Source organism: Neopsephotus bourkii, unplaced genomic scaffold, assembly GCF_033783945.1.
Source record: "Neopsephotus bourkii isolate Nb327-2 ecotype Australia unplaced genomic scaffold, CSIRO-AGI_Nbou_v1 NB_333, whole genome shotgun sequence".
NCBI lineage: Eukaryota > Metazoa > Chordata > Aves > Psittaciformes > Psittacidae > Neopsephotus > Neopsephotus bourkii.
In genome coordinates, this window is record NW_026900839.1 from 2,061,241 (window position 1) to 2,078,320 (window position 17,080).

A 17,080-nucleotide genomic window follows, 5' to 3' on the forward strand; every position below is an offset into this window, starting at 1 on the left:
GATGTGGCTGTAGGATGAAGCCTCCATCTGTCTCCCAAGCACAGGCTGCAGATGACAGCTATCCAGGAGCCACATAGGGAGCAGGCAAGGAATTAACTCCATCTGCTTCAGTGTGAGTAACAGTTCTGCTACCAAAACAGGAAAGAGCATAGTTTCTGGGCCTTTCCGGTGTGAACTGAAGAGAGCTTGGATTTTAGGGGCAGACAGGCAGTGTCTCTTGCTCAGAACTGAGTGCCTTCATCTCTGCATCCCTCACACCATCAGATGGCAGAGGTACCAGGTCAGAGCAGAGCCAGGACTCCTCATCTTCCATGGGTAGTATTTAGTTCTTGTGCTTCCCAAGAAGCACATTGCTTGATGGAGCAAATATCATGCCAGTGTACAAGAACTAAGTGCATCCAGTGATGGGAGTATCAATGGGGATGTGTGCATCGCTGCTTGGGGGGAGTTGTGGTTCAGATCGGAGTCAGGTGGAAGATGTGTCCTTGATGGGAAACTGCATGTAGGCAGCACAGTGGGATGTGAGCCTTTGCAATAGAGCTTTCCCCAGCCCTTCTTGCTCTGTGCAAGGCAGCAGCAGTCAACATCATGCTGAAAGACAGGGTCACTCCCAGTTTGTCACGCTAGGCCCTGTGCCTTGCCAAGTGAACTAAGCAGGACCTAACCAAAGCGGTGCTGCTTTCTGCTGCAGGATCCCTGGAGCTGGCCATGACGCACCCTGAATTCTACTGGTACGTGGATGAGGGCTTGTCTGCAGAGAACATGAAGAGCTCGCTGCTGCGGAGCGAAATCCTCTTTGGGGCTCCCCTGCCCAACTACTACTCGGTGGAGGACCGCTGGGAGGAGCAGCGCCGCAAGTTCCAGAGCTTTGTCATCACCTACGTGGCCATGCTGGCCAAGCAGTCCACGAGGTGAGGCTGGGTGCATGCAGGGCAGGTCGTGCTGGAAGGGGTGAGAATAGGGCAAGGCAGAGGTTGGAGAGGATGGGGCTTTTCTGCAATAGGGGGCTTTGCATCCTTCAGGGTGTAAAAGCTCCGTCTGGAGGTTCACGTGGCTGTGCTCTGCTCTGTAGCTGTGCAGCATCCAGCCTCAGCTGGAAGGCTGTAGGCACAGGAGGCTTGGCATGCCAGCTCAGGCTGCTGGTCAGGCTCATGCAGTGGCCATGGCATAATGCTGCAGATGAAGGAGAAAAAGCATCTCCTTGAAGTCAGGGTCAGGTACAGTGGTGTGAGTGAGGGTGTGGAGCATATGGCAGAAAACCACTCATCTGCTTCACTTTCATGCCACTTCCTACTGCAGCAGCATGCCAGAAACATTAATAGAGACAGTGAAAGGGAGCCAAAGACTGGATCCAGTGCCTGCCTTTCCACTCAGCCCCTGTCTAGCATCGGATCTGTTTGCTTCCATCTCACCAGTCCAGTTCACTGGCTCTAACAGAGCTGCTTCTTTGCCTTCCTGGTCTGAATTTGGCCTCGGCTGGTCTGATGCAGGAGGTAAAATGGTCCTTAGTCAAGGCATCAACCTGTGGATTCAAAGCTGCTTTTGCTCATGTCAGTGTAATTCCTTCCAGAAGTGTTTGCTGTTTGTACAGAGATGGGGAGGGCTGGTTCAGGGCAGGAGAAGTTTCGGGAAATACAGGGATTTTTCACCTGTATGACTCTGAAGAGAGCTTTGCTCAGTGCTTGCGAGAGGGAGATGGTAAAATAGAGCTAAAAGGGATAAACAAGCAGCCCAGTATCCAGACAGCTGAGGGAAGGCAGTGAGTCCCAGTGTCAGTGCACCTTCTCCAGCTCCCTGCTGCTCTGAATCTCAATAGCTCCTCAAACGAAGGGATATGGATCTTCAAAAGCAGAGTGAAATGCAGCCAGCCACAGAGTGTTCTCAGCAACGGGCTGGCAGAGTGGGCTGCAGTTATGGGAAGCCAGAAGGGAATTGGGGCCAAGGCTCAGTTCTGAAGCTGGGATTCCGGATAGCTTCCTATGGTGCAGCATTATTGTACTCCTGGTGAAATTATCTTGGATGACTTCCGCTCAGTGCCTGCTTCCAGAAGCAGAAGCTGGTAAATCACATGCTTTCTGACAAGCTCTCACTCTGCCTGCATCCGCTGGTTATTACCTATGTGCTTAATATAATGAGCAGCAATCAAGATTCCAGATGGAATTGGCTTTGGAGGCTTCGGGAGCTGTCTGTTAGTGCCAAATACGCACCATACACTGGAAGCATGCTTCAAATGCCTCGACTCTGCTCCCTGTACACTCAGCTCTTCCTATTCCTCTTCTTATCTTCCCATCCTAGCAAAGTCCAGGTGCTCTATGGAGGAACGGACTTGTTTGACTATGAAGTGAGGAGGACTTTCAACAATGACATGTTGCTGGCCTTCATCAGCAGTAGCTGCATAGCTGTCCTGGTCTACATCCTCACCTCCTGCTCAGGTAGGCTCTAGCCACAGCTGCCCTGTGCTCACACAGATCCAGATGGGCTCTGACTCCCTGTGTCTGTGCAAGCCTCAGGCTCTGGTGCCTCCCACCAGCCTGGCTTTGTGGCCCAGAAGCATGCAGAAGGACGTGCAGGTCTGATTCTCCAGAGCAGGGCTTAGTGGGCAGGGTGGGAGGAAGGCTCGCAGGAGTAAGATGCAGATTTCCATCTTGCTAACAATGCTGGTGTAAAGCTGATGTAATTTCATGGATGGGCCTCATAGGAAGAGATGCTCTTGCAGCCCTGATCTATTCTCTGTCACCAGCGCACTCTTAGGAAGCAAGTATCCCAACGGGGCAGGTGAGAGGTGTCTGTTCTCCCAGGGGGTGGCCTGTCGTGCTATATTTTTCCCATGTTCCTTTTCTCCTGTAGTGTTCCTGTCGTTCTTTGGCATTGCCAGTATTGGGCTAAGCTGCCTGGTGGCTCTGTTCCTGTACCACGTCGTGTTTGGGATCCAGTACCTGGGCATACTCAATGGTGTGGCTGCCTTTGTCATTGTGGGGATTGGTAAGCACGTCCTTACTCAAAACCTCCCTGTGCTGCCTCGCCATAACTCCTGCCTGCAGGTGATGGTGGCAAATGCAGACTGAATTTTCAAGCCCTTTCTCTCCATCACCTGCAAGTGAGATATTTGCAGGTCAGATGTTGAGGGGATCTTTAGGTTGTGTCCCTGCTGGGAGCAGAGCATCACCATCTTCCCCCTCTTCTCCCAGGGGTTGATGATGTCTTTGTTTTCATCAACACCTACCGCCAAGCCACCCACCTCAAGGACCTGCGGCTGCGCATGATCCACACCATCCAGACAGCAGGGAAGGCCACCTTCTTCACATCCCTGACCACGGCTGCAGCGTATGCTGCCAACATCTTCTCTCAGGTACACTGCAGCTTTGCATGTGCAGCCTTGTGTTTCTGCCAGAGGATCTAATAGAGAGGGAAGCTGCCACCACCATCTTTCTGCCCTTTGCTCCAACACAGGGCTTACTTGCCCTAGAGGGCTGTCCTTTACCTGCTCTAAGGCAGTGGACACTCTCCCTGTATCAGTATCAAAGGGAATACTTCCTGTGCCACTGATCTAACAGGATCTAGTGGCTGTCAGGCTCCAGCTCAGCTCTTTACCTCAGCTAACTACCATGGCTGAGATCTGTACGTGCTATTCTCATCCTCTAGATACCTCTTTCTAGCCTGGTGGTTCTCCAGGTGTCCTGCCCCAGTTAATCCATGTTCTCTCATCCTGTAGATCCCAGCCGTGCATGACTTTGGACTCTTCATGTCACTGATTGTGTCCTGCTGCTGGGTAGCTGTGCTCTTCACCATGCCAGCTGCTCTTGGAATATGGACCCTTTATGTGTGCCCATTAGAGAGCTCCTGCCAAACCAGGTGAGCTCTGGAGCCTCCTTGTGTAGGTGAGATGCTGTTGTGGAACTCATGGCCAAGGCTGTGCAAATCTTGCCCCATCTTCTAAGTTATCCTCACCCCCACAGGCAGCTTGGTTTTACCATTCCCTGTTAGTCCCTTAGAGAAGAGAAATGTAACTTCTACCACTCCAGAATGGACCAAAATGGAAGGGCCAGGCCCCAGTCTCTTTCCCCCAGTGCACACACATGTGCCTCCAAGGATCCAGACTCTGCACTGCCAGTCATACCTCTTCATTGCATCTGTGGAGTATTAGAGCCATTTGTGTTCTTAGAGCACTTATTGCACAGCTACATCCTCAAGCTGTGGAGACACAAGCCCTGCAAGGCAGAGAGATCAGCATTGCTCCTGACTGAGCACAGGCAGGGCATGCAGATTTGTTCTTGGAAGTCAGCACATTTCCCCTTCCCCTGCTCCTTACCACTGCAGATGACCTGGCCTGATTTAATGCATTAGCAAGGAGATGAACTGCTGAAACTGCCATCACTCAGCATCCAGTGTTGGTGCCTCAGCCCTGCTCTGTGGATCCAACCCAGCCTGCTACTGCTTTGCCATAGCAGCTCAGCCCCTGACCTTTCAACAGTTAGCAATGGAAATGGCTTGTGGCAGTGCCTGTTGTTTTCCCCAAATAATTAGAGCAGGCTGCTGCTCCTCTCCTTGTCACTGGTAACTCTGCAGGATGTGTGGCTTGAAACTCATGCCTTTGTCTCCTTCCAATCCAGCTGTAATCAGAAGTGCACCAAGAAGAGTGCCTTGCACCTGGCTGAAGATCTCTTCATTGCTTCAGAGGCCACCTCCAGAGCAGGCAGAGAGACACTTCCCTATCTTGATGATGACATCCCACTGCTCAGTGTGGAGGAGGAGCCTGGTATGTGCCTGCTGTGTAGAACCTTCCTGGGGACCACACTGCCCCGTTCATCCTGCAGTTTTTCAGGTCCATGCTTCAGTTTCCCTACTTTTAAGCTGGAGATTGTGCTGTCACAGGAGGCGGAGAGGTCTGCGCTTGCTAATGGTTGTAAACTGCTTTGAGATCTTCAGTGGGTGTTGATATGTACTTTGCTCATCCTCTTGGGTCTGATGTGGCTTGTACTTCCCAGCTGAAAGCACTGATTGTGACATGGATACAGCCATGAAATATCTAATCTGTAGTACCAGGACAGCTCACCTTTGAGCAGGGTTTTTCTCTCTTCCCTGTATGTATGTATGTAGTGCCATTCAGAGCACTACATTTGGGAAGCAGGAGAGAGAACACTTTGTTCTCCTGCATCACCTCCTCACGGCATCTCCTCAGTCACAGCAAGTAGGCAGAAGTTACTTGCCAGGGACTACATAAGTAATCTAGAAGAGCCTAGAAATTCCCTGTGTGTTGTTAGCAGGAGATAATCCTTCCAGCCCTGATCAAAGCTAAGGGTGCTTACAAGGCCATGCTCTTGTACTTGGCTTTTAAAACTTGCTGGGATCTCTTCCTTTTAAAACACCCAACAGAAGAGGTCTGGGCAGTGAGTAGCTTTCAGGCCTAGCAGCAACCTGGAACTGGAAGCAAATGGATCCACAGCTGAGAGCGCATCAATCGCACAGCAATGTGTGGAGCCTCTCCCTGCAGAGCAGCCCCTGAGCTGCCTTTGGAAGGCAGACAGCTAAGCTTTGCTGCAAGAGCTGCCTCCTTAGTATGCCAGAGCCATGTGCAATGGTAATGTATGGAAATAACCCCTTCCCATCCCTTGAGCAGAGCCAACAGCAGGATGCTTTTCTCCAGGGACCCTTGGGCATTGGGTAACTTGTGCAGTAGCAAAGCAGCTTGTTCCAGTTGGTGACCAAGCATGGTTTGTAGGTCAGCTATGCAACACACCAGGCACACGGACCCTGCTACAACTAAGTGCCCACTTCTCACCTGCAGAGGACAGTTCCCTGAGCATCCCTGAGCTAAAGACATCAGATAGTGGCCAAGCTGCTGTCAGGAAGGGTGTAATTAGCTGTGAGACATGCTTCATGGCACAGGGACAAACTTTGCTTGGCCCAAGAAACATGCAGTGTCTCTGTGACCTTATGGACAATTCCAGTGGGATCTGGCAGAGGAAGAACAGCCTGAAGCATAGGCTTTGGACTGAGCTATGGATTTAGAAGTGTAGCTGTCGCATGCAGTGACTCAACAGGGATGTTTCTTGTGGCAGTCACTGCCTCTGCCTGGGTCTTACTCCACGTCTTTAGCTTGAGTGAGTTGTACAGCACCTTGCAAAAGATGCTGTAAAGGAGAGCAGAAAGCTATGAGAGACACTCATGACACTGAGCACTGAGATACCTTTGATTTCTCTCTCTTTCTAGTTTCCCTGGAAATGGGGGATGTCCCCTTAGTATCTGTGATGCCAGAAAATCTGCAGCTGCCTGCAGAGAAGGGCAACCGGGGCCACTTGATAACTCGCCTGCAGGAGCTGCTGGAACAGTGGGTGCTGTGGTCTGCAGTGAAGAGGAGATGGGTGATTGTGGGTAAGGAAGGAGTGGGGTATTCCATCTGCATGGATTCTAGAGGATTTAACAGCATCTTAATCAGTCTCTAAGCCTTGAATATTAATGTCAAGAGACTGTGAAAAGGGACACAGTACTTGGCTTCTGGCTCAGTGGGAAAGTATCCCAGGAACAGTCAGTCCCTAAGGGAACTGTGTGAGGAACTCTGATGCTTTCCAACCCTCTCTTTTCAGGCAGATCTGACATGGCAAGCCCTGATGGGGTTTTCCAGGCATGGCAGGCCAGCTGCCAGTGTGCTTGAGGAGCTGTTCCTCCAAAATACCCTCTTTCTGCCAGAACCCTGTTGTCTGAGTATGGCCGAGGAGCAAAATGCACATAGGGTCCCACACACTTATGGTCTTCTCCTTGCAGGGCTCTTTCTCCTGGTTTTGCTGCTGTCCATATTCTTTGCTAGCCGCCTCCATCCAGCTAGCCGTGCTCCGGTCTTGTTCCGACCAGACACTAACATCCAGGTGCTGCTAGACCTCAAATACAACCTCAGTGCTGAAGGCATCTCCTGCATTACCTGCTCAGGTGAGAGTGCTGGAGCCCAGACCGTGGTGGGTGCAGCCTGGCCTAAGCCCTGGGCTGAAGGAGCTGAAATGTGAGCTAGAGGCTGACGTTCCAATATCCCATTGCACATGGGGAGAGGGATGCTCGGGTGGCCTGTAGGAGTGGAGTGTTTTGAAACTTGTTTCCTGCTTTAGTCAGGAGCTGCCTGAGTGTTTCTGCTGCAGCAGTTCCTTTACAATCAATGAAAACTGCCTGTTTGTATATGCTGGTGACACACCAGTGAGCAGCTGAGGGGCTGCGCCTCTGTTCCCTGCTAAGGGTTTGGTGTTCGATAGCACAGTTCAATAGCAGTGTGTGCAGAGCTGGTAGCTCTCTTGTCAGGCCAGTCACTCTTTCCTTCCTGACTAACCTTGTGGGACAGGTTTGTTTCAGGAAAAGCCCCACAGTTTGCAGAACAACATCCGAACCTCCTTGGAAAAGAAGAAGAGGGGCTCAGGGTCACCCTGGGGAAGCAAAGGGAGCATAAGTGATACAGGGCAGCAAGGTAAGTGGGCATGGTAACTCTGACCACGTTTGGATCCAGGGCCCAGGGATCCACTCAGGTGAAAAACTGAAGTACAGGGTGTCTGAAGAGCTGATGGGGAATAGATCTCTTCAGCCCCTGTCCTGCTGAGCCCTAGTGCTGGATGCAAGGGGCATGTTGCAGTTCCCATTCCCCTGAATGCCTGCTGCTCTCTAGGTCATGGTCCTATAACCCTGATGGCAGTATAGTGACAAATCCCTCTGGTCTGCATACAGAACCAGAAGCTCAGAGCTTTTGCATCCCTGTCCTGTGTCAAAACCTTGTTGACAGGCCATGAGGAGCACAAATTCAGCCTGCTTTGCAGGGGATTTTGAGGATAAAAGAGTTGTTGGGCCAGGTCCCAAGCTGACATGAATCAGTTAAGCCATCAGGAATTACTGCAGCTTAGGATATACTTGTGAAAACCTGTGAAAGCTGTGCTGTGCTGCTGGAAGGCAGAGCCTGTGCCTGCTGCCCCACAGGAGATGGCACATCAGAACAGACCAGAAGAGCCTTCTGCTTTGGTGCTGTCTGTGTCTGTAGGACTCAGGGATTGAGAAGTACCGCTCGCCCTCATACCCTCTGTCTTCTTCAGATCTCCAGGGCACTGTGTACATCTCCAAGTCCAGAAGCAAGGGAAGGCCGGCTGTCTACAGATTCTCACTCAATGCCAGTGTCCCTGCCCCCTGGCAGATGGTGTCACCGGGAGACGGGGAGGTGCCTTCATTCCAGGTGAGTCACTCCAGGGGTATTGGACCCCTCTATCAGGTGTGCAGCACTCAGCAGGTGAGCCCAAGAGCCTCCTCCTGTCTCTCCATGGGGTTGTAGGTAGCTCAGGGTGAAGTTTCATGGGCTCATAGGGCATTGCAGCAAGGTGCTGACACAGAGATCATTGTGCCCTGCATGGGTAAAGATGACACCTTGTAGTGCACTTACTGCACTAACCTGCTGTTAGTGTGATGTGCCTGTTAGCAACAGGAGCAGAAGCGTGGGTGTCTGTGGAGATCAGATGAGGCCTGGCATCATCAGCTGAGCTATTCTAGTAGGAACTGGTATTGGGACAGCTCACGGCCTCCTGTCCATCCACAGACACAGGCAAGCAGCCAACACTGCTTGTGCACAGGCCATGTTGGTCACACACCCCCAGGAGGACTCGCTTTCAGATGTTCCTCACCCTGGGCAAAGCAGCCACCATTCAGCCTAGGCCAGAGAATGGGGGTGGTGAGGGGCCCCATCACACACTGGGGATGAGGCAGGCTGGGGGCTGGCTGGGTTTGTGCCTGCAGTGCTCATTCTGTGTGGCTGTGTCAGTGCTCAGGGAGGAGGGGAGTGTGTGATGCTGATGTGCAACAGGCTGCAACCCTGTGGAGTTAAGTGTCTGTTTTCATTAATCCATTGCTTAGGTGTATAGAGTGCCTTTCGGTAACTTCACCAGGAAGCTGACAGCTTGTGTGTCCACAGTAGGGCTGCTTAAGCAGACGAGCCCGAGGAAGTGGATGATGACCACCTTGTCCTGTGACACCAAGAGAGGCTGGAAGTTCGACTTCAGTTTCTACGTGGCCGCCAAGGAGCAGCAGCGAACACGGTAACCTTCCAAAACCCACCCGGGGGCAGGCAGCAAAACCGGCACAGCTGAGTGGCTGAGATGGTTTGCCTAATGTCCTGTGCCAGTCCTGCCCTTTGTTGGTGCTTTGCTATATATGTACCCCATCTTTACAAAGTTACTTTGCAAGCCTGTAATATCATTAAAGTGCTAAAGGCCTGACAGGGGCAGGACTGTGACTGGGGGCTTCTTTGGGTGTCAGAAAGACACTGCCCATCTTGATCATGCCCTTACCCACCTGAACTCTTGGACTCAATAGGCAGCACAGAATATGCAATGATTAGAGATCCAGGCCTCAGATTGCTCACCTTTCCTTTCCTTGTCACTGAGCACTGTTTCCATGTAATGCTTTGGACATGTCTTTACTGCCTCTGGTCCCCATAACAAACTTTCTTTGCTGCACAGGAAGCTGTATTTCGCCCAGTCGCACAAGCCCCCTTACCATGGCCGAGTGTGTGCAGCACCTCCTGGGTGTCTTCTCAGCTCTAGCCCAGATGGACCCACCAAAGGCATCCTTTATGTTCCCAGTGAGAAAGGTAAGCAGATGAGGACCTCTTCAGCCATACCTGGCTGTCAGGTCCACAAAGCCAGACCTGGTTTTTTGCTGCCTTCTGATGTAACCAACCTTTCTTCTGTATTTGCCAGCAGCATCCAAAGCAAAGCTGTCAGCCACCTCTGGGTTTAATCCCTGCATGAACACAGGCTGCGGGAAGCCGGCGGTGCGGCCGCTGGTGGACACAGGAGCCATGGTGTTCGTGGTGTTTGGTATCAGAGGTGTTAATCGCACGAGGCGCCTGGACAACCACGTCATTGGAGACATGGTACACACATTCTGCATGCTGAGGGCTGATGAGTGAAGGGTGGCCTCTCTGGATGGTGTTTACTTAATCCCCACAGCATAGGCAGCATGGTCTGGTGGTCTAGACAGATGGAATAGCAGACATGGTCACACTGTGAGGGGTCAAGAGTACACTGCTATCTTTAGCAAATTCACAAGTAATGGAAATCAGGAAGCCCTTGCTGAAATCACTTCAGACTTTCCAGAAAATCCCTTTCTGAGTGCAGTATCTAACCTTCTAGTTGTGAGCCTCAGTTTGGCTTTCCTGAGCAGTTTAGAAGCAAACCCATCTTGAGCTCAGTATGAAATTCTCCCTGCAAATTGAAGATCCAGGGAGCTGATGTTTTCTATAATTGCTTATCTTGTTTTGAGGCATTAACATGAGAAAATACAAATCAGTTACTCAGAGGAAAGGTTACTAAATGTGACTCTTGAAGGAACAGCTCATCTCCCAGAGCTGATACCCTGACACATTCACTGCTTTTCCCCAGAGAACTCATGCTTCACTCTGGTCTCTTGGCAGATGCACTTCAGCTTTCTGCTCTTCCTACCTTCTTATGTGGGGGCACTGCTGCAGGATCAGCCTCTGCTTGTTTCCTCTGAAGGGGGCACTGTGAAATGCAGGCAGTGGAGTGGGCACAAAGCTGGAGCACTGACAGGCATTCAGAGCTGCTCCTTAGGCAGACCCTAATGGTTTGGGGCACGGTGCCTGTTCATTTATCAGTGCTTCTGTCACACTGCCTGACTTTTGGGGGGACACATGTAGTTTCTTCCTGTGTTATCACATGTACTTTCTTCCCGTGTTATCCAGTAAGGCAAAGATGTCTGGTGGGCTTTGCCACCATACAGACTGGTCTGTGCAAGCTAGTCCCAGGCTGTGTAGCCAGGAGAGGTTTCAGCTTCTGCCTTCTTGTGCCAGTTGCTGTGTATCTGCCTCACATGTGGTTCTCTTGTCGTTGTGTCTCCTTGTGAAAGGGCAGCGTTATCTACGATGACAGCTTTGACCTCTTCAAAGAGATTGGCAACCTGTGCCGCCTCTGCAAAGCCATCGCCAGCAACACGGAGCTGGTGAAGCCAGGAGGGGCTCAGTGCCTGCCCTCGGGTAGGTAGGACCAACACCAGCACAGAGTCTTTAGGGAGATCCTGGGTCCCTGGGTGGAGACTGGTTCTTGCCCTCCAGTCTGAGGAGTGTGGCTGCTGAGGGCTTTTAAACATTCAGATCTGGCTTGATAAAGCATGGAAAGGAAAGGGGAGGTGCCAGTCAGTAGTGGATACAGGCAGTGTAAGGAGGAAAGGCATTTCTTGGCAGTCAGCTCTCCTCACCTGGCTGCAGCACAGCTCTACCTGTTTCCACCTGGCTTAAGTCACAGCTCCCGTCTCCATGAGCCGTTCACCTCATGCTTCCATGTGTTGTGCCAACTGTTTTGGGGTTGAGAAAGACAGAGCAAGTGGGACAGGAATATCAGCTCTGCTTGCAGCAGTGTTTGTTTGGGCTGGGGTCCTCAACAGCAAACCAGAAAGGGTGACTGATTCTTGCTGCCTCCTTTTCTTCCATGGCAATTTTACCCGTCTAGAACAGGCCCCTCATCATGCTTTCTAGGACAGAAGAGAAATGGTCTCTTAAACTCCAAAGACACTGAGCATATTCTTCAGGATTTAATCCAGTGTAAAGAAGAACAGAATTGCATCTGTTCTTTCCAGTCTTAGGTATTGCTTGTGATACAATCTTTTGGACAAGTAAATGTCTCCTCAATAGCTCCTGAATAACCATCAGATAACTCCTGATCTCATTGGGATGAGGCTATTCACTGCCCCTGTGGCTTCTAACCAGTGACTGTCTCTTCCAGCTTCAGAGGTCACAAGGCTGTGGAGATGAGTCTAGGGAGTGTACACTGGCTTCAGCCAAAGCCAGTCTTATGCCTGGAGAAGACCCCTGCCAGGCCAGGCAGACAGCTCCTCAGTGCTTGCTGTTTGTACTGGTTCCTGACAGCTGGGGACAAACAGCAGTGGTGGTGTCCTGTCCAGTGCTGATGGCACAGAGTGCCTTTTCAAGCTAGCAGCAGCTGAGCACTCTGGTGCTGAGACCTCAAGGGCTTTGGCAAGGGGAAGCAGCCACTGGCAAATGGGGCCTGTTTCTCTTGTGTGCGTGTTTGGTTTTGATTTTGGGCTGGTTTTGTGGGTCAGGTTCTCCCCCTGCTCTAGTGTGCTTCCTTTCCCTGTCCTCCATCCCTTGCTTTTTCTTTCTTTCCAGGTTACAGCATCTCCTCCTTTCTGCAGATGTTGCACCCTGAGTGCAAGAACATCCCTGAGCCAAACCTGCTGCCTGGACAGCTCTCTCATGGGGCAGTGGGGGTGAAGGATGGGAAGGTGCAGTGGATCTCCATGGCATTTGAATCGGTGAGCACATGGCATCATCATCTGTCCTGAGCAGTTACTTCGTTGTTGTTTCTGGGGGTTTAGCTCTGCTCCTTCTACTCTGGCTACTCATTTGCAGCCATAATGTAGTGTTTGTGCCTTGTTGCAGACAAATGTCTGCACTCACAAGGTGGTAGAAGTGGCTACTTATGCCACAGCTTGCTCTTATCATGGGAGTGCAGGCAAAGAGCTCATGGCAGATTAGCCACTGCAACTCCAGCTGGTTTGTTCTACCTCTTCCCTTACAACGCATACACTGCCCAAAAGAGCAGGACACGAGAATAACATGTTCATCTTGTTACAGACAACCTACAAAGGGAAATCTTCCTTCCAGACGTATGCTGACTACCTGAAATGGGAGACGTTCCTACAGCAGCAGCTCCAGCTCTTCCCAGAGGGCTCTGCTCTCCGGCACGGTTTCCAGACCTGTGAGCACTGGAAGCAGATCTTCATGGAGATCATAGGCAAGTGACTGCCATGGTTCAGTCCCTGAGGAGCCCATGCTCTCTGATACATCCTCACTGCACACTCCATCCCATCTGATGGGCACATGTTGTATCTTCAGTCCCTTACCATTGCTGTGCAAACTCGTACAGCCTGTTTCTGCTCCAAGCAGAGTACACTGTCAAAATCCTAGGCAGAGCCTAGGGAAATAGAGGAGGGAAGGCGCTCTACCCTGCTGATGTGAGAGACAAAAAGTTGATCACCAGCTTTCCACTTTAATCCTCCCCTTCCTGTGTTCCCCAGGGTGAGTCCCTGCCTGACTTGTTGCTAGCAAGGGACATGGTGCCTTTCTCATCCCAACTGTCACCTTCCAGGAGTCAAACTAGGTGGCTCTTCTCTTGCAGGAGTGCAGAGTGCCCTGTACGGTCTCGTCCTCTCCCTGGTTATCTGTGTGGCTGCAGTAGCGGTGTTCACCACTCACATCCTCCTGCTGCTGCCAGTGCTGCTCAGTATCCTAGGTAAAATCACAGCTCCAATGTATTAAGCTTTCCCTTTGCCTGACGTTGGTGGGTTGTGGCACTGCTGAGTCTCTGCTGATTTTAACTGCATTGCTCTTACTCTGAGTAAACCTTTTTGGCTTTCCAGGAGCTAGTCCTGGAAGCACCCAGGTGAATGGGAGAAACTCCACAAACGCACACTGGGAAAGATTCAATTCCCAGTGTGCTTTATCTACACAATCCCTCCTGTTTGTTTAAGTAAGGGGTTTAGCAACACAAACGCCATCCCTGCCTGTTATGTATAATAATGTGATTAAGTCCCACATGCTCTGAATCACAATTGCACTACTTCCTAAGGATCTGCACCACGGCTGCTGTTTCCAAGCAGTGGGAGATTTGAAAAGCTGAATATTTTAATGGGTTTGTTAGTATTTGAAGCAAATGTGTAAATAGTTCCCTCTCCCTGGCTGGTGATTTGACGAGATTGTGGTTTAAGTGTGTTGCTAAACTTTGCAGTTGAAAAATCAAATCTGTCATTTTGAAACCACTTTAGGCTCCCACACATGGCTCACAAACGTCACTCTTGCCTTTAAGAAAGCCTGTGTGTGAGCACAGCCTGTGTGTAACTGTAGCAAGCAAAACTAAGGGCCCTCTTTCCTGCAATGCACATGTGCACACATGCACGTTTGCCTGGGCTTGGATTCATAACCCTTAGTCTAGATTAGCATCAGTTTTGCCAAAGCAGCCCCTTTTCTTGTCCCATATCAGTATCCCCAGCAGGTCCCTTACTGAATGGCCCCTGTGGCAATAGAAGGCAAGGAAGTGTTTGCAGGGAGCGTATAAAGGATTTGGACAGGCTGGAGTGCAGAACTGCAGGGGTAGGATCCCAAACACCTCAGTGACTGACTTGTATCAACAGGGCTTGGCCAGCAGTCCCAGACTCCTTTAAGTGTGCCTAACACGATGTTTTTCACACAGGGGTGGTCTGCTTGGTGGTGACCATCATGTACTGGTCTGGCTGGGAAATGGGTGCTGTGGAAGCCATCTCCCTCTCCATCCTTGTTGGTTCCTCTGTAGATTACTGCGTGCACTTGGTGGAGGGCTACCTGCTGGCAGGGGAAAACCTGCCACTGCACCAAGCAGAGGTGAGCTCTTTCCTTCCTATAGCCTTTTATCCATTCCCCTTATGCCCTGTGACGCAGGACCTCAAGCCCAATGGGCAAGAGGGGATGTGCCTTGCCACCCTCACAGCATGCCCGGAATGCTTGCTGCTTGTCCAGCTGCCTGGTCAGAGACCGATGTGCACCTGCGTGCAGTGAACCCCACTGAGGGGGCAGCCCCATGTGCTTGTCCCCACTGCCCCTAACACCGCTGTCCCTCGGCAGGACCCCAGAGCGTGCCGCCAGTGGAGGACGGTTGAAGCCGTGCGTCACGTGGGGGTGGCCATCGTCTCGAGCGCCGTCACCACCGTGATTGCCACCGTCCCGCTCTTCTTCTGCATCATCGCCCCTTTCGCCAAGTTTGGGAAGATCGTGGCCCTCAACACGGGAGTCTCCATCCTGTACACGTTAACTGTGAGCACAGCCCTGCTCAGCATCATGGGGCCCGGCACCTTCACCCGCAGCAGGACTTCCTGCCTCAAGGCTGTGGTGGGGGTGCTGCTTGCTGGCCTCCTGGGTCTATGCATCTGCCTCGTCCTGCTGAAGAGTGGATTTAAGATCCCTCTCCCCAATGGGACAGCCCTGTAGACCCTATGCCAAGAGCCATGTGCTCTGTCCTCTTGCTCCCTTTCTTTTTTCTTTCTCTTTTTTTTTAAAGGATATTTTTTGTAAGAAAAAGAGGAAAAAAGCCCTAAAAAAAAAAAAACCCGAACCAACACCCCTTTTCCAGAAGTCTTTCAACTCCAGATGCACTTTATTTTCTAATGGGTTTTGCTCTAAACTTGTATTTATTTTGGGTAGTGATGGATGATGGACAGTGAGGGCTGTCCAGCAGATGCCTCAGCCTGTGAGGAGGAGGGGAAGAGGTCTCCTCTCAGTTTTCTTTCTGCTTTGCTTTTCTTCCCTTTTCCTTTTTGTCTCTCTTTTTTTAATGAAGAGTTTTCTGGAACGGCAAAGCGAAAAGGGGAGAAGTTGGGAAGGCCATCTGCTCCCTCTCTAAACCCTTCCCTCTGTCTCTCCCCTTGGTCAGCACTGCAACAGTGACTCTTGAGGTGATGTCCTACCCCCATACCAAGCCTGTGCCTCATTACCCAAGCCTTGGGAAACAGCAGTGAGCTGCTGGATGGGCCTGGGAAATAGGTTGTCTGGACCCCTTTGCTGTGCCCTGTGCCCAAGCTAAACCAGCATTGAACTTGCTGCAGAGGAGCTCTTGTCATGGGATTGTCACTGTGGGATCTGAAGTAGAGATGCTGGGTGGCACCGCCTGCTGTCCTCGTCTGTGGAGGGTGTTAGGAGGCACGGCTTTCCCTTTCTTTCTGAAGGGTCAGTGCACCTTTCTCTGGAATCTCTTGGGTCTGTGAAGAGCCAACAGGAAAGCAGTCAGTGCCCTCAGAAGCCTGCCCTCGTCTCCTTCATCTTGGTGTTCTTTAGGGTAGAGAGAAAGCAGACAGCCTTGAGGCCCCTGCAGAGCCTTTTGGTCTTAACCTGAGGATAGCATCACAGAATGGTTTGGGTTGGAAAGGACCTTCAGATCACCCAGTTCCAACCCCCGAATGAGCTTTAGGATGTCCCTCCATTATGGAGACCGGAGGGCAGCAGAGCTTCAGCCTGCAGCTGCTGCCTGCTCGGAGCAGATGGTTTATATTACAGTAAAATGAAGTCACAAACTGCTGCCATTAACAAGTACATTTTAAGCATCACTGATTCTATCATATTTTTAAAATTGAAATAGCTAAGTGTGTGTATTGATATGCAGCACATCTGGCCCTTGGCAGAAGAGGAGGGGTTGGGCCCACTTGGAGATGCATTAAACATTATTTACAGGGATGCCAATAGAGGGGGGTGGAGATAAAGCAGCGTGACTTCATTTGTTTGCAGATATTATGTCCTTGGTGGCTTTGTATTCTCTGTCTGGATTGACCCCCCCTTTTAAGATGAGAATTCCAGGAAGCCCATCCCCATTGTCAGCCAAGTTCTGAGGACTGTGCTGCTGAGAAAGACCAGCAGCTGCTTCTGCTTGGCTCAATGCATCCCAGCTCTGATCCCTGCCTCAATGCATCCCTGCTCTGATCCCTGCCAGTCTTATACCTTCACATCATGTCATTCCTGGGAGACTGGATTAAATGCTTGTCCTTAAAGGAGGTTCCCCAAGGTGTCAGCTGGAGAAGAGTGCCAGGACAGGACTCTTGTTGATGCTAGGGGCAATCCAGAGCAATCCTGCTGCAGGCAGTGAGGGTGGTGAGAGCACAAGCAGAACAAACCTGGTTTCTTCTTCACCACTCCATGGTGCAGGCGAGTTACCCTTTCCTGCAAAGTGTGAAATGTTCCTTGGCACTGACCCCTCATCTGCACCAGCTCCTTCATAATAAACCCCATGGCCGTGAATAAAGGGCTCTGGAAAGGGTTTTTGACTACCTTTAAGCTGTGCTGCTGTGCACGGTTCAGCCCCAGCACTGATCTGTAAGCCAGGCTTTCACCTGGCCTCCAAATTGAACTGCTGGTGATGTCCTCAGTGAGTGGCAGTGACCGTAGAGAGCAGTGTGCTGATGAGACCCATGTGGCTGTGTGGGTGCTGCAGGGGTGAGAAAGGTGGCCCTAGTGCTGCTGCTAAGGGTGCTCTGGCTGGTGGCTTGACCTGAATTTAGCTGATGCTTCCAA

At 51.2% G+C, this 17,080-nt stretch overlaps 1 protein-coding gene across 3 annotated transcripts in view; it reads left to right on the top strand.

Annotated features, from left to right (window-relative positions):
- Positions 1-16,158, top strand: part of DISP3 (dispatched RND transporter family member 3) — a 42,982-nt gene extending 26,824 nt beyond the window's left edge. For all 3 annotated transcript variants that reach the window (XM_061347995.1, XM_061347994.1, XM_061347997.1), the window contains 19 exons: positions 692-911; positions 2,296-2,432; positions 2,848-2,982; positions 3,189-3,349; positions 3,713-3,852; positions 4,611-4,756; positions 6,211-6,372; positions 6,763-6,924; positions 7,325-7,447; positions 8,061-8,197; positions 8,869-9,050; positions 9,474-9,604; positions 9,714-9,889; positions 10,882-11,008; positions 12,158-12,303; positions 12,626-12,785; positions 13,170-13,283; positions 14,241-14,407; positions 14,648-16,158. In XM_061347995.1, coding sequence (XP_061203979.1) covers positions 692-911; positions 2,296-2,432; positions 2,848-2,982; positions 3,189-3,349; positions 3,713-3,852; positions 4,611-4,756; positions 6,211-6,372; positions 6,763-6,924; positions 7,325-7,447; positions 8,061-8,197; positions 8,869-9,050; positions 9,474-9,604; positions 9,714-9,889; positions 10,882-11,008; positions 12,158-12,303; positions 12,626-12,785; positions 13,170-13,283; positions 14,241-14,407; positions 14,648-15,010 — 3,089 coding nt within the window. In that variant the 3' untranslated portion in view covers positions 15,011-16,158. The remainder of the gene's footprint in view (positions 1-691; positions 912-2,295; positions 2,433-2,847; positions 2,983-3,188; positions 3,350-3,712; positions 3,853-4,610; positions 4,757-6,210; positions 6,373-6,762; positions 6,925-7,324; positions 7,448-8,060; positions 8,198-8,868; positions 9,051-9,473; positions 9,605-9,713; positions 9,890-10,881; positions 11,009-12,157; positions 12,304-12,625; positions 12,786-13,169; positions 13,284-14,240; positions 14,408-14,647) is intronic.
- The last annotated feature ends 922 nt before the right edge of the window (positions 16,159-17,080 follow it).